The sequence below is a fragment of the Caretta caretta genome, chromosome 3, assembly GCF_965140235.1.
Source record: "Caretta caretta isolate rCarCar2 chromosome 3, rCarCar1.hap1, whole genome shotgun sequence".
Classification (NCBI taxonomy): Eukaryota; Metazoa; Chordata; order Testudines; family Cheloniidae; genus Caretta; species Caretta caretta.
Window position 1 is genome coordinate 41,331,447 of NC_134208.1, and position 13,928 is coordinate 41,345,374.

Below are 13,928 nucleotides of genomic sequence, written 5' to 3' on the forward strand. Positions count from 1 at the left end.
TGTTTTGAAGGCCAAGACTATACAGGGTTAAAAAAAAAACTAGATAAGTTAATGGAGAATAGGTCCATCAATGGCTATTAGCCAGGATGGGCAGGGATGGTGCTCCTAGCCTCTGTTTGCCAGAAGCTGGGAATGGGCAACAGGGGATGGATCAATTGATGATTACCTCTGGAGCATCTGACATTGGCCACTGTCTGGGCTCGATGGATCTTTGGTCTGAACCAGTATAGCCATTCTTATGTTCTTATATTCTTATGTGATAAATGAAAGCTTATGCTTCTTTTATTTGTCAAGGGGATGACAACATAGGTAGAACTGAGAAAATACAAACAACAGAATCCCGTGTAGAGGGCGCTCCAACAAAAGTAAACCCGTATTCAGTCATAAATATTTCACCAATCCAAGAAAAGGATCATTCCTCCTCACCAGAACCCAATCCTCAAGATGAAAATGCAAGCCCTAACTTGTCTGGTGGATATTCTGTTCCCGTGCCCTGTGGCTATGCTGTACCATCCAATTTACCACTGATGCTGCCGGCATACTCCAGTCCTGTCATAATACGCAGTGTTTCTGTGGATGAAGAAGGTACACTATCTCTTGAATTTACTTTCTCTCAGGTACTGACCTAGTTTAATTTCAGTGAACCATATTGTCTTCTCCGTTTTTATGTAGCACTCTTCCTTGAAATCTGTGGGGAACTCTGTAACAATTGAAAATCATCTCCATCACAGAGTACACAGCTGAACTTCGCTGCCAGTCATCTGAGAAAGATTTTTGTTTATTAAAGAGAAAGAAAATCCATGAAGGACTCTGTATTATTAGGAATGGGCCATTTAAGAAAACACTATTCAAGTGGGATTAGTTCACTTCAAAGCAAGCGAGCAAACACACAATTTTTTTAAACAAAAAATCCTTCTACGTAGTAAGTTTCTTTAAATCAGTGGTTCTCAGCTATTAGTCAGTGGAGCAAGGACATGAAATTGGGTCTCCCAGGTGAGTACCCTAACCACCAGAGTCACTTATTTTCTCTCTGAATAGTTTCACCTGGAGAGATTGAGAGAGACCCATAACAGATTATTTGATAGGCTAGAGCAAAGCGGGAGACCAAAGTTCACATCTCTTCTCTACCTCAGGTAGTGGCAGGGCGGAACTAAACCCTGATCTGCCTCATCCCAGGAGACTGCCTTACCACTGGACTAAAAGCCATTTTGTACATTTATGAAGTGTCCAGAATCAAAACAAAGCAGTTCATTTTGGTTGAATGAAACATTTTGTCTGACTCGAAACAAACTAGTTGTCAATTATTTTTCAGTTCACCCACATTTTTCTAAATTTTCAGACTTAGTTTCACCTGAACCAATTTTTTTAAAGATTTTTTTTTTTTTGGAACTGCTAGCAAACTGAAAAACCTGTCATTCATCCAGCTCTAGGTTCTGTTAACTCTGCCACTGACTTGCTGTGCCCCTGTGCCTTAGTATCCCCATTGCCAAAATGGATATAACAACATGAAGAAGCTTAATTATTTTTGAGAGGTGTTCATAAACCACATTGAGATCTGTAGATGAAGGGCATTTTATAAGAGCAGATGATAATTAATAGTAGCAGTATTGTTAATTATTTAAGTTAGAAGCTAATGTGAACCAAAAAAATGTTTTAGTCCTAGCATTCTGGTAACTCTGCTTTCTTCTACTCTTTTTAGTGGGCATGCAGTCAGTAACTGAAGATGGCAATAGTAATTCCCTGAGCTCAGAGGATCCCCCAAATAGGTAATTGGCAGCATTTATCTGTCTCCAAATCCTTAATTCATGAGATGGTTTATTGGTTACTTTTATATTTTTAGTTTTATTTTTTCTTGCCTGACATAATCATTGCTGGGTTTTTAACAACTTCAGCTTTCATTGTGCTTTGTGGTGCCAAATCATCTCTGTTTGTGTACCAGTATCAGCACTGAGTGAACTCTTGCATATAAAACCATTACAAGTGGCCCTTTGACAACTGTGAAAGAGAGAAGTTTAATTTTCTGCCTTACAGGGAGACTGCAAACACAAAGAATTTCTTTGGAAAATGATGAATAAGTGATTTATTTATTTATTTAGGCTAATATTGTCAGCAATGGGTTGCTAAAGTTAAACTCTTAATTCCATATTAAGTCACTTAGATCTTAAAAACAAAAACATAAAACTTACATATTAAGTCTGAACTATCCAACAGTTTTCTAGTATCTTTTAATTTCAGAATGAGAGGGAAAAGGTGAGTAGAACTTAGCTACTTATTGACATGGTGTAAAACTAACATTGCAATATTTTTAGTACATTTATTTTGTGGGTTTTTTTCAAGTGAAGATAACCAGGCCAGTAAAGAAGAAGATGCTCTAGCCAAATGGGTTGCAGATCCTGCAAACACATCATGGATGGAAAGTAAGTGTCAATCGGTCCCAGCAGTGTCACTATGTCAGTAGGTGAGTCAGCTGCATCATCAGTCACAGCCTGGGAACATCTGCATTATCTTTTCCTGCATTTTTCAAACATGTTCCAGAGCTAAATAACAACAATTAAAAACCACACTTCTCCATTTTTAGTATAAGGATCAAGTTCTGTTCACAATAAGTGTTTGTTGAAGTAAGTGGAGTCATGTATCAGTAGCTGGGGAGATAATTTGGCCCCATCTGATGGATGTATGTTGAGGAAGAAATTTGCTTATGACCGCTAATGATTCCATTAAGTCCCCAGTCTTGTCTTTGGCTGCAGGCCTGTTGGCCTCCTACAGTGACAGTTATGGTATCCCACCCCTGCCTTAAAGGAGGGTACTCGTACCTTGGTAGAGTCACTTGAGGCTGAAACTGACATTACACAACTGCCCAGGTCTATTTTGCCACGTATGACAATTGGATCCATCATGGCGAGGTTGGGAGTGAAAAACTCCGGGCAGGCCAAATGAATCCCTCTATATCCTAATGTGGGAAACTGGCTCTTAGCTTGTTGAATGAGTCTATCTCAGGGCAGGAAATTGAAAGAGGCCCTGTAGCTTAAAGAGAAAAGGAGTACTTGTGGCACCTTAGAGAAAATAAATTTATTAGTCTCTAAGGTGCCACAAGTCCTCCTTTTCTTTTTGCGGATACAGACTAACACGGCTGCTCTGAAACACTAGCTAACACTCTGAAACTTGTAGCTTAAAGAGGCATTCTCCCTGCCTGAGCGGTGTTACATAGCTCAGCCAGGACAAAGAGATGGTTCCCACTGGTCTGCAAATGTCCCCCACATGGAAATTAGGAGGAGTGGGGAATTACTTCATCACACCAACCTATTTCTTAGTTTACACAACATAATCATTAAATTACTTCCAGTGAGGGTCTGGGTCTTGAACAGTTATATCAGGGATTCTTGACAATGACACCAGCGCCCGCAGTTTAGCACTCATGACAACCTTACGGGTAACAGTTCTCTTGGCTTGCACAAAGGAGGAGAAAACATTTGGCCAACGAAACAGATTTCAGTTTCAAGCTCCCGAAAGGTTATAAATGAGGAGGAAAAAATTGTTAAAAAATTTGTGACAAATACCATGGATAATGTGTGTGCTAGACAGATCTAAAGTCATGGTAAAGAACGACTTTGTGTGGTCCCTGGGGACAGAGTGACTCTGTCCCAGGAAACCAAGAATCTTTTGATTTTCAGGGCCTGTTGTCCTGCCCAGACTGTTTAATGTAAGACCGTGTTTTGCCCTGATTTTTTTTAAACCTTGTAGCCTGGCCCCCTGAAAGAGCCATGGTCCAGCTTGGTCAGTGAAATTCACAGCAGGTTGGGGGAGCACATACATGCCATGTCTGTCACGTTTGCCACCCTGCTGTGGATGAAGATTGTCAGTGAGCACCCCTCCTGCCAGCCCCCCTCTCAGATGGAGTCAGATTCCAGGCAGTTCTGTAAGTGGTGAGCCTATTGGTGGCCCAGCTGTACACAATTATGTCCAGCAGCTTCTGAGCCAGCTGGATTGTGTCAGGGTGTGGGGTGGAGTTGGAACTAAAAAGAGTAAGAAGGAAGATGTAGAATTGAGTGTGAATGAGACAGACAAAGAACTGAATACCTGTGGCATGGTGGGGGGGGAGGGAGAGAACATTGTAGGGTGGTGAATGTCAGGGGGAAGTGAAGAAATGGAAGAAATAAACAAAGCTTAAAAAATAGAGAAGGATGAGTGTGGGCTGCCTTTTCCTTCCTCCCCACTCCCCTTGGCCCACCCCAGACCCTGGAACAATAGGCTATTTTTTCACCTTGTAAAATCAGATTGAGCTGCAGGGTTGAGGCTGGTGCAGGGATTTGGAATGAGAGAGTGCTGGGAGAGAGCAAGAAAGGAATCGCAGTATATACAGGGGAGCCCCCTGAGTGCACTTTGCAGCTTAACTGAAATTCCTGCCAGACACATGATCATGGCCACATGAGTCATGACTGTTATGATTAATAATATCTATAATAAATATTATTATAATACTTATACTTTATTTATGTTATTTGATTGAATAGAAGTACTGGCAAAATGCTGATATTTCTATGTAAGCGGAAAATAGGGTATGTCTCTATTATACACATATTTGCTAATAAGACCCAAGATCTTTGTTGGTCTGAGTCAAATCTGAAAAGCTTTTCTCACTGTTTTTCCTTTTTGTTATTAGACCCAGATGAAGTAATTTACGACGATGTGCCAAAAGAAGATTCAGACACTGAACCAGGTTTGAGTTTATGTGGGAACTTAGATGATGATGATTTAATACAATCACGGGTTTTATTTTAACGCACACATAAAACTATAATATGATCCAGGGGCATTTGTATCAGACAGACAGACAGGTGTAGGTTACATACCCCAAACTGCATGTAAATGCCATTAACATGTCAGAAATCATCAAGTCCTACGAAGTTCCAAATTAAGGACTATGCCTGTCAAAATTTGCCTGCAAAAGCCTCTTCTGTTATGCTGTTCAAAGGCCTGATTCATAGATTCCAAAGCCAGAAGGGACCATTTTGAACATTCAGATCTCTGCCACAGTCACAGTCTTGCCCTTGAGCATTGTTGTTATTAAAAAAATCTAGAATTATACAGAGAACTGGCCTAAAAGAGTATTTTCAAAACCACAAGACTTGGGGTCTTCTTGGGTGAAGGTCACTGCATGCGGAGGTAGAATAGCACTTGATATCTAAATGCAGCAGAGCTTTCTGATGTCTAAAGCTCTAGCTGCTGACTTCCTGGCAAGTCAATCCACTCAAGGGTAAAGTTAGCCAGCAGCCAAGTCTCAAACAAAATCTGCTCTTTGACCAACCGTAACATCATAAATCAGGAGGAGAACTCATGCCAATGAGCTCCTTGTACCCAGCAGTCCACTACTCTACTACTACAGCTTACTGTACATCAATCAGTCAAAGAAGAAATTCAAAGAGGCGGCAACCCACCTATGTATACCTCTGTAGAAAAGTTGTACTCTAAGTCCAGACTAACCTAACTCCTTTACTGGATGGAGGGACAAGAGTAGACTTTGATTAAATCCTGGCACCATTTGTTTTTACCTTGAAAATTGTGAGTAGTGGAATGCTGGGTGCGGTGTTGTTTAAAGATATTAGACAATGTGATCTGCAAAATCACACCTTTCTCAGGTGCTTTCCTTACTGGGAAGTCTCCATTTGGACTACATCCCCCATCATACACCAGGACCAGGGATTCTCATGATGCACCATGGTGGTTCCACAAGAGAGGAGACCAAGATGTAGTTCAGTATCTGAGCCCAACCCATAGAAGAGAATGAGGCATGAGACACCTGAACTGCAATCAAATCTGAATCAAACTCTTTGGTTTTAAATCAAATGTTTTCAGCTGAAAATTTTCAGCTTTCTATTTTTAGCTGAAAAATCTAAACTTTCCATAAGGGAAAAAACCTGTTTTTTGTGACCACCTGAACTGATCATTTTGCAATTAACATTTAAGGATATGTTTCTTTTTAAATTGAGAACAGGTTGGGAATGCATATTTATCCTATTGGATGAATTAATTTCTTGAATTTATAAGGAATTTTTAAAGCAATCACACCATATTTAACAATGAATAGTATTAGGAATTTAGAATGTGTGCTGTTTGTAGTAATGTTTGTACCTTTATAATCCTCAATCTATATGCGTTTTAACAGGAAGAGGCTGTCCCTGTCTCATGAATTTCCCATATCTGAGGCTCCCATTCTGCAATTCAGGCAGATCCATTGAATTCACTGGAGTTTAGCTTGGGGGCAGGGTCTACCCACACTGCTGTCATTGTGGAACTGGGGCCTATGGCCCCCTCTCATAAGTGATCTATTGTGCAGATCTCCCCTTGGAGTCAGTGGGAGTTTCACACACAGATTGTTTACAGGACTGGTCCCTAAATCAGAGCTATTTAACTATATGTGATCCACAAATTTTAGAGTTCACTGTTGTTACAATGATTTTTTTGTTAAATTCTCTGTTTTGCTGGAATGCTATTGAACGGTGCCGTTCAAGAAGTGTGTGTTTAAGAACAGACTCTATATTTATGGAAAAAACCAAGCTAGATTCAAAAGTTGAGTTTCAGCATTTTCAGGAGTTCACTTTTTGTTAATTCCAAATGCTTAGTTTAAGTAATATTAATTAATATTACAAAACTGTTACTTGTCAAATTTTAGTTTTTGAATTTAATAAGTATTGGACTATTCAAATGTGCAAAAATAAAGTCATTTTTTTCTCTGAAACAATTTGTCATTTACATATAACCTAAATCTTGTCTCTTTTTTGTAGACTGTTGCATAAATCAAACATTATCTCCGAAGTGCTGGTCAGGTGTGCTGAGATTTACAGCAGAGCAGTTTTTAATACTAAATTATAATCCCCCTGAAAATAGGAATTTGTAATAGAAGTGCCTGTCTACCTTAATTGTAGTGGTACAAATATTGCCATTTATAATTATGGCAGCAAATACCTGCTTTCTCTTGATTATTTGGCAGTAAAATCTTTCCATTTCATGTAGAATCAATGTGTGATAGCTAATGCCTGTGCCAGCTAAAACATCAGTTGCAGTAAAGATGGAAAGTAGGAGACAGAAATTAATAAAGCCATTAAAAGCATTTCCCCAAACAATGCAGTCATTGTTAATAACTTATTCAATAAGTAATTGTGCAAACTGTTTTTCATTAATAACTTGGAGTGGCTGCTGATATGAAGCCACTTGGTCAGTGATCAGAAAAAGCTTAAAGTTTTGAGCTCTTATTCTAGTTTATACATAAGGTAATGCTCCTTGGTAATTTGAGGTGAGGCATTCATGACTGCTGAGTATGAATGTAGTTGGGAGGATGAAAATGGGTTTTGGAGCATAGTTCTTGCTATACTTTGGTCTAATTCATTTTACTTAAAGTGGTAACTTTTTAATTTGTCCCTAGCCAAAATATGTCATCTGTTGTGTGTATTGATCATGAAAAGGTTCCTAAAGTGAGGTGGTATGTGTGGTAGCAAGATACATCAAGGGGAGTTTACATATAGAGGGTCAATTCTTGCTCACCATATACATGGGAGTAATTATGTTGACATCCCCCTGAACTTGTGTGCACAATGAGCAGCATTTGTACAAAGATCTACTGTATATAAAATAAAACATATAGAGGCAAATCCTGCCTGAGCACCAGCAAACCAGCACAATAAAGATGAACACATATATTGGACACCCTTCTTTGAAGAGGCCACCCTCCCTAGGGAGCAAAGTGTGAGCACCAGAGCATTAGCCATACATGGTACTGTGGTGCACCAAAGAGATATCTGCCTGGAAGCTTGAATGCTGAGAAAAGGCTTCCTACTGCTACCTATGTAGTGCAGCAAAGGGCAGACTATAGCCCATAGTGAACAGGCATTTTGGAATTAAAACACATTGGAACTTCTTTGATGCTTAAGTAAAATGTTGTATTTTCTTTTGTGTTTCGGTATTAATGCACACAGAGGAAATGATTTATGATGATGTTGATAATGGAGATGAAGGTGGAAACAGCTCTCTAGAATATGGATGGAGTTCAAGTGAGTTTGAAAGCTATGAAGAACAAAGTGACCCAGAGTGCAAAGATGGAATTCCCAGCTCCTTTTTGCGAGGCAACCACAAAAGACATGTATGTAACCCACAGCAGCCTTTTCCCTTATTCGGTTTTTCTAATTACCCTGATTGCTCAACATTTACCTTGCTCAGTTGTCCCCATACACTCTCATGAACCCAGCTTCCAAGTACAAAGAGCATCTTTGCAAATGAGTCTGAACCAGTAAGAGAATGAGGACTGAAGGCAAAACATAAAAGGAAAAAACCTCGTGAAAACATAAAGGGAGACAGATCCGCACATGGGCTATGAAAATGGGTTGTTTGTTTCCCATGAACAGTTCCTGACCTTTTCCACTTCTGCAGCTGCTGACATAGTGTAAGTGGAAAATGAGTATGGGAAGTAGTGTGAAGAGTAGAGCTGGGTGACCTGCATGGATTTTGAGGCTGTGCAATCCGCATGAATGGGTTTGCAGAATTCACAGAACTAGTCAGTTTGCAAACATTTCTCTGCCCCCTTTGATTTTAACCCTTTATTTTATTGTTCAACTGTGGTTCAACTTTGAAAAAAATGTTTATTGTAGCTTTAGGGAAGCCTCATTGACTCATAGACTTTCAGGTAAGAAGGGACCATTGTGATCGTCTAGTCTGACCTCCTGCACAACGCAGGCCACAGAATCTCACCCACCCACTCCTGTAACAAACCTCTCATCTATGTCTGAGCTACTGAAGTCCTCAACTCGTGGTTTAAAGACTTGGAGGTTCAGAGAATCCTCCAGCAAGTGACCCGTGCCCCACGCTGCAGAGGAAGGCGAAAAACCCCCAGGGCCTCTGCCAATCTGCCCTGGAGGAAAATTCCTTCCCGACCCCAAATATGGCGATCAGCTAAACCCTGAGCATGTGTGCAAGACTCACCAGCCAGACACCCAGGAAAGGGTTCTCTGTGCTATGTATTGGGGGATAGAAAGACTCAAAGACTGCCTGGTGAGGGTGGATGGTCTGTATACAAGCTGTATAGTGCCTGATTTTCTGGTCTAGTACCTTTGTTTTCCATTGCTCCTGGAGGCAGCTATGGACTTGTTCAACACCTAGAGTATGTTAAACTCAGGCTGCTCTAATTTCTACCAGCTGTTAATGATCCTCTAGTGGTCTTTTGAGAGCTGGGATTTGTTAGAGTGCAAAATGCTCCAGCCACCTATGTATGCCAAGCTGGTCAGGACTAGATATTGCAAAGCCAGCTGTTGCAGCAGATTGGCAGAGGAACAGAAAGATGCGGATAGTATCAAGGTTCTGAGATGTAGACTATACACTGAATCTGTATTTGAATTACAAGTTATATCTCTCCTGTCCTCTGGGTTTTTTGTTTGTTTGTTTGTTTGTTTTGGTCTTTCTTCCTACTCTGTCTCCAGGTTTTTTGCCTTATATTTAAATAGTTACATTTTCTCTCTGCCTTTACACTGCTCTTTTTTCTTGCATTTCTTCTTACCAGGATCGTAAACCCAATAAGTTGATATAAGACCCAATATAGAATAGACTAGAACAGAATTCCACAGGATCCACATTTTGATTTCACAGATTTCTTAACCCACTGCTCTTCATATCCCTGCTCCATCCATTGCACTATATCCTATCCGTGCAGAATCAGGATCAGGAACTGTGGTAGGGAGGAGGAATGACCGAAGAACTGTATCTACTTAAAAGAAACTCTGTAAGTTAAGTGCTGTTGTTATTTCCCCTGGCTGAAACAAGCTTAAACTTCTGTACCTGATGCTTGCTGGGGTAATTCTGGACCTGGCTGAAGAAAGATCTGGTTCAGATTCTGAATACATTAGGCTAAAGTTGAGAAATGCTCTGCACATAGTGTGCCTAAAGTGGCAGGATATTTTGTTTCTTCCCTCTTGTTACCTGTGGTGACAGCTTGAAACACAGTAAGAACTCTTTACATGTGTACACAGAGCAAGGTTTACAATAATTTTTAAATGCTTATAAATATATATTGACTCCCCCCACCCCACATAGACTCTAGGTAGGGACTGGGACTGAGTGGGCAAAAAGATTTCCAGGAATGGAAGGCAGGAGTGTGAGAGAAGATGGGCAGTGGTCTGGGAAGGACACACCATGAGTTAAGGGACTGGGTAGCAAGGAGCTGTGCTACCTGGTCCTGGAATGAGAGGTGCCAGGGAGGGGAGGAGGGACTGGTAAGAATAGATTGGGGGGATGGGGAATGAAGGAGATGCAGGTGAGTGGAAGCCATAGGTTGCAGGGCATAGTAGGAGTCATAGTAGGGAATGGAGGGAATCAGAAAAGGGGCTTGGAGGAGTACAGGGAAAGGCAAAGATTCTTTAAATGCTTAACATTTTGTACATATAAATCCTTAAGTGCTTACAGTTTGCAATGTGGATAAAAGCTCCCCCTCTCTCATTTACTATTCACATTCCTATCCACATGTAAATTCCTCCCGCATCTTCACCAACCTTCTATATAATGTTGCTAAAGTCTGCAAAGGGGAGAGTGGGTCTTGCTTTTATGGGTCTCATAATGCATCCTGTGGCCCATATATGCCAGTGGGGTGATAGGCTGGCTCCGTTAGTTGTCCATTTCCAAATATTCATAGGATTGTGCCTATTAAAAGGTCTAAGATTTCTGAAGTGCAATTTTGTTTGTAGGTGTTGGTGGGGCTCCAGTGAAACCTTGTCCTTTTTTTTTGGTGGGGGGCGGCATGTTTGCAAAATGAAATGCCCTCTTGTGTGTAGATCAAATTCTGCTCTCATTTACACTGCTGTAAGGCAAGAGTGGTACCAACAGTGTTAATTACATCTTGACCTATAAGGGTGTAGCTGAGGGCAAAATTTTACCCTTTGTTTTCAACTTGGTGGACATCTCGTTTCATATTACCTCGATTTGTTGTCAAACAATGCTATTGATGTCAAGATGGGAAGTTTTACACTGGATTTTTTCAGTGAATATTTTTCTTTGTACTTTCACCTGAGGTTCTCAGAGTGCTTCACAAACATTAATTAATAAGTCTTACAACAGCCCTTGGCAGGTATTGTCCCTTTATTACAAATTCATGCACACAGTGATTATATGACTTGCCCAAGGCCTGCAGTGAATCTGGATAAAGCTGTGAATAGGGCACAGAATTCCTGATTCCCACTCCTGTGCTCTAACTAGTAGATTATGCATCTTTCCGTACTGAACTATGCTTACCCAGCACAGCAGTGCAATGAACCTCCAGTTTCAAAGATATTCGGAAGTTCTGCAGATACTTTGGCCTATTTTGACAGTTTTTCTTTCAGTTCACCATTCTTGAGGATCTTCAGAAATATAGAAGATAGGATTCATACTTGGCACAATGGAGTGGTGTTCTAGGTTAAAGCTAATATATTATAATAGCAGGAGGTGTACAGTATAACTTTAAATTTAGTTGAACTTAGCACAACTGCTATTCTTTTGGATTGAGGGAAGCTTCCTTTTCCTTCACCATGTAAAGCACTTGCCAATGGATCATGAAGGCCTCAGTCTAAGCCTCAGTGGGTACTCTACCTGGGGATAAAAGACCCACGGCATGGCTGTGGCTGGCATGGGTCAGGGTCACAGAGCTTGGGCTCCACCCTGAGCCCGAATGTCTATACAGGAATTTTTCAGCCTGAGCCCTGTGAGTCCAAGTCAGCTGACCCAGGACAGCCATGAGTTTTCATCCCTGTGTAGACATACTCAGTAAGTGCAGCAATGCGTAGAACACACAAACAAAAAATCCAGCTCCCCTAATTGGTTACAGTCTCTCTATTGACTGGACACTGATAGGCAGACAGAATCGCATGCATGATACTTTTCAAGTACTTCAGTGTTAAGTTTGCACTACAGGTTTTTTGAAAAGATTGTATTTTTTTATACACTGTAGCTTTCTCATGACCTAACCCGTTTAAAGGAGCACTATGAGAAAAAGATGAAAGATTTGATGGCAAACACTGTGGGAGCGGTAGAGATTCAGCAACTAAAGCAAAAACATGAGCTGAAGGTAGTGTAGTTAATTTTTGTAACAAGCTACGTGTTAAAATGATTGTTCTTCAAATGCAGACAATGTTATCTTTTTTTGTTAAACAGCAAGTTGAATATCAAAAATGGAACAGTAACTTATTTAAAATTATTTCTAAATGTACTGGATATTGTACAGTTTTTCTTACAAGAACATTGTCAAGGACTTCTATAGTGTTTACTGTCTGTCTGTAATACTTTTACAAGGTCGGCTAGAACACTGTGTTTCCTTAATGATTGAGGCCCTGATCCTGCTACCTGATCCATGTATGCAGATCCCTTCTGCCCTTGTGGAGCCTCATTAAAGTCCATGGGATCTATGTAGGCAGAGGGGTCGTCCCACATGGATCAAATTGCAGGATTAGGGACGTTCATGCTTTCTACAGAATGGAGCTGAAATGAAGGAGGTTGTTTTTTAATAACAACTTCGGCTCATCTACTGAAAGTGCCTTGTCACAACAAGATATTTTTGTTTATGCCCTGTTATAATTGACCGTGTCAGCACAATTGTGGGAGTAGCGTTCATTTTTGCTGTGGCTGCAGTCAGGAAAGGGAGAGCAGTTTTCTGAATGAAGATTCACTAGGAAAATTGTATCTCGGCGTAATAATTATAACACTTTTTTCATGTGTGCCTAAAATAAAATAATGTAGACCCCAATGGGATGTAATTTAAACATCCTTGCAATGTAGTTCTTATTTAAGAATGTAATTAATTATAAATGGAACCAGTGTTCAGATCAGTTTCAGTTTGGGATAGGGTTAGTAGATGGCATTTGTGGTTGAACTTGGACCAGGTTTCAGCTTCATGGCAGTGACATTTAGTGATCTATTCTCAGTATATGTCTGCCCAGCTGAACTCTTGAATGGTGGAAATCTAGTGGTTCTTGTAAAATGTCCACCATCTTGGATTGCATCCAAAGCAGATTCAGAAAATAGGTCTCTTCCAGGTGTAGATGTTATCCAAAAAAAATCAGAGGATGGGAGAGACCAGTGTTCAGATTTGAAGTCCCACCTCAATTTATATATTTTAAAATATCCATATATATTCATAACACCTGGAGTAGTTTTTCTTCCATAAGATTATAGTCTTTTGACCATAGGTTAGATTTTGGGCCTAAACTACTTGACAATGTTCTTTTAAAAGGTGACATCTTTTAAGAAGATTCATGCTACAATATGTTGAATTCTACTCTTTTTATTCACTGAACATGTAGAATATGTTTTTTGCTGTCTTGCAGATGCAAAATCTCATGAGGGCTGCTAGGGAAGGTACCAAAGATGGCTATGAAAAGACTAAAGCAGCTGTGAAGAAAGGTCGGTCATTCATCAGAACCAAATCCTTTATTACCCAGGGTAGGTGTAGATTCTTTAAGTTTCTCTATAAAGTTCACTTAGATACCTAGGTGATTGTCTTAGCATGTTATTTATTACCAGCAGTATACTGGACACGTGAGAGCAGAGTTACATTGATAAAGCATGTCTCAGTCACAATCAGGGCTCTGTTAGATCTGTGATTGTGGAATCTCCAAGAGTTTTAAGATTTTGAAGGCAATCCTGAGGACCTTGGAAATCCACTAGAAACCTGAGTCAGCCATATTATGCTTCAGTCAGCCTTGCACAGACATGTAAGCATGATCCTTTACAATAAGCAGTGTCATAGGCTCTGCCTAGTCCAAAGCTCATATGCAGTATGGCAAATGGGACCATGGGAAATGTCAGGGGATAAGTGTCCCCCATTGCCTTGTTTCACATACCACCACTATTTCCTGTCCTAAGCATAAAGGGAAACTGTTGTACCTCCATGTCATGCTGTGGGGGATCATTGTGTCAGCCCA

At 40.3% G+C, this 13,928-nt stretch overlaps 1 protein-coding gene across 5 annotated transcripts in view; it reads left to right on the plus strand.

The window, feature by feature from the left end:
- Positions 1-13,928, plus strand: part of ARHGEF10 (Rho guanine nucleotide exchange factor 10) — a 193,365-nt gene that overhangs the window by 82,870 nt on the left and 96,567 nt on the right. For 4 of the 5 annotated variants that reach the window (XM_048845332.2, XM_048845331.2, XM_048845333.2 and 1 more), the window contains 7 exons: positions 295-585; positions 1,700-1,766; positions 2,338-2,417; positions 4,661-4,717; positions 7,971-8,134; positions 11,960-12,076; positions 13,332-13,446. In XM_048845332.2, coding sequence (XP_048701289.1) covers positions 295-585; positions 1,700-1,766; positions 2,338-2,417; positions 4,661-4,717; positions 7,971-8,134; positions 11,960-12,076; positions 13,332-13,446 — 891 coding nt within the window. The remainder of the gene's footprint in view (positions 1-294; positions 586-1,699; positions 1,767-2,337; positions 2,418-4,660; positions 4,718-7,970; positions 8,135-11,959; positions 12,077-13,331; positions 13,447-13,928) is intronic. The other variant, XM_048845334.2, reaches the window with a different exon arrangement.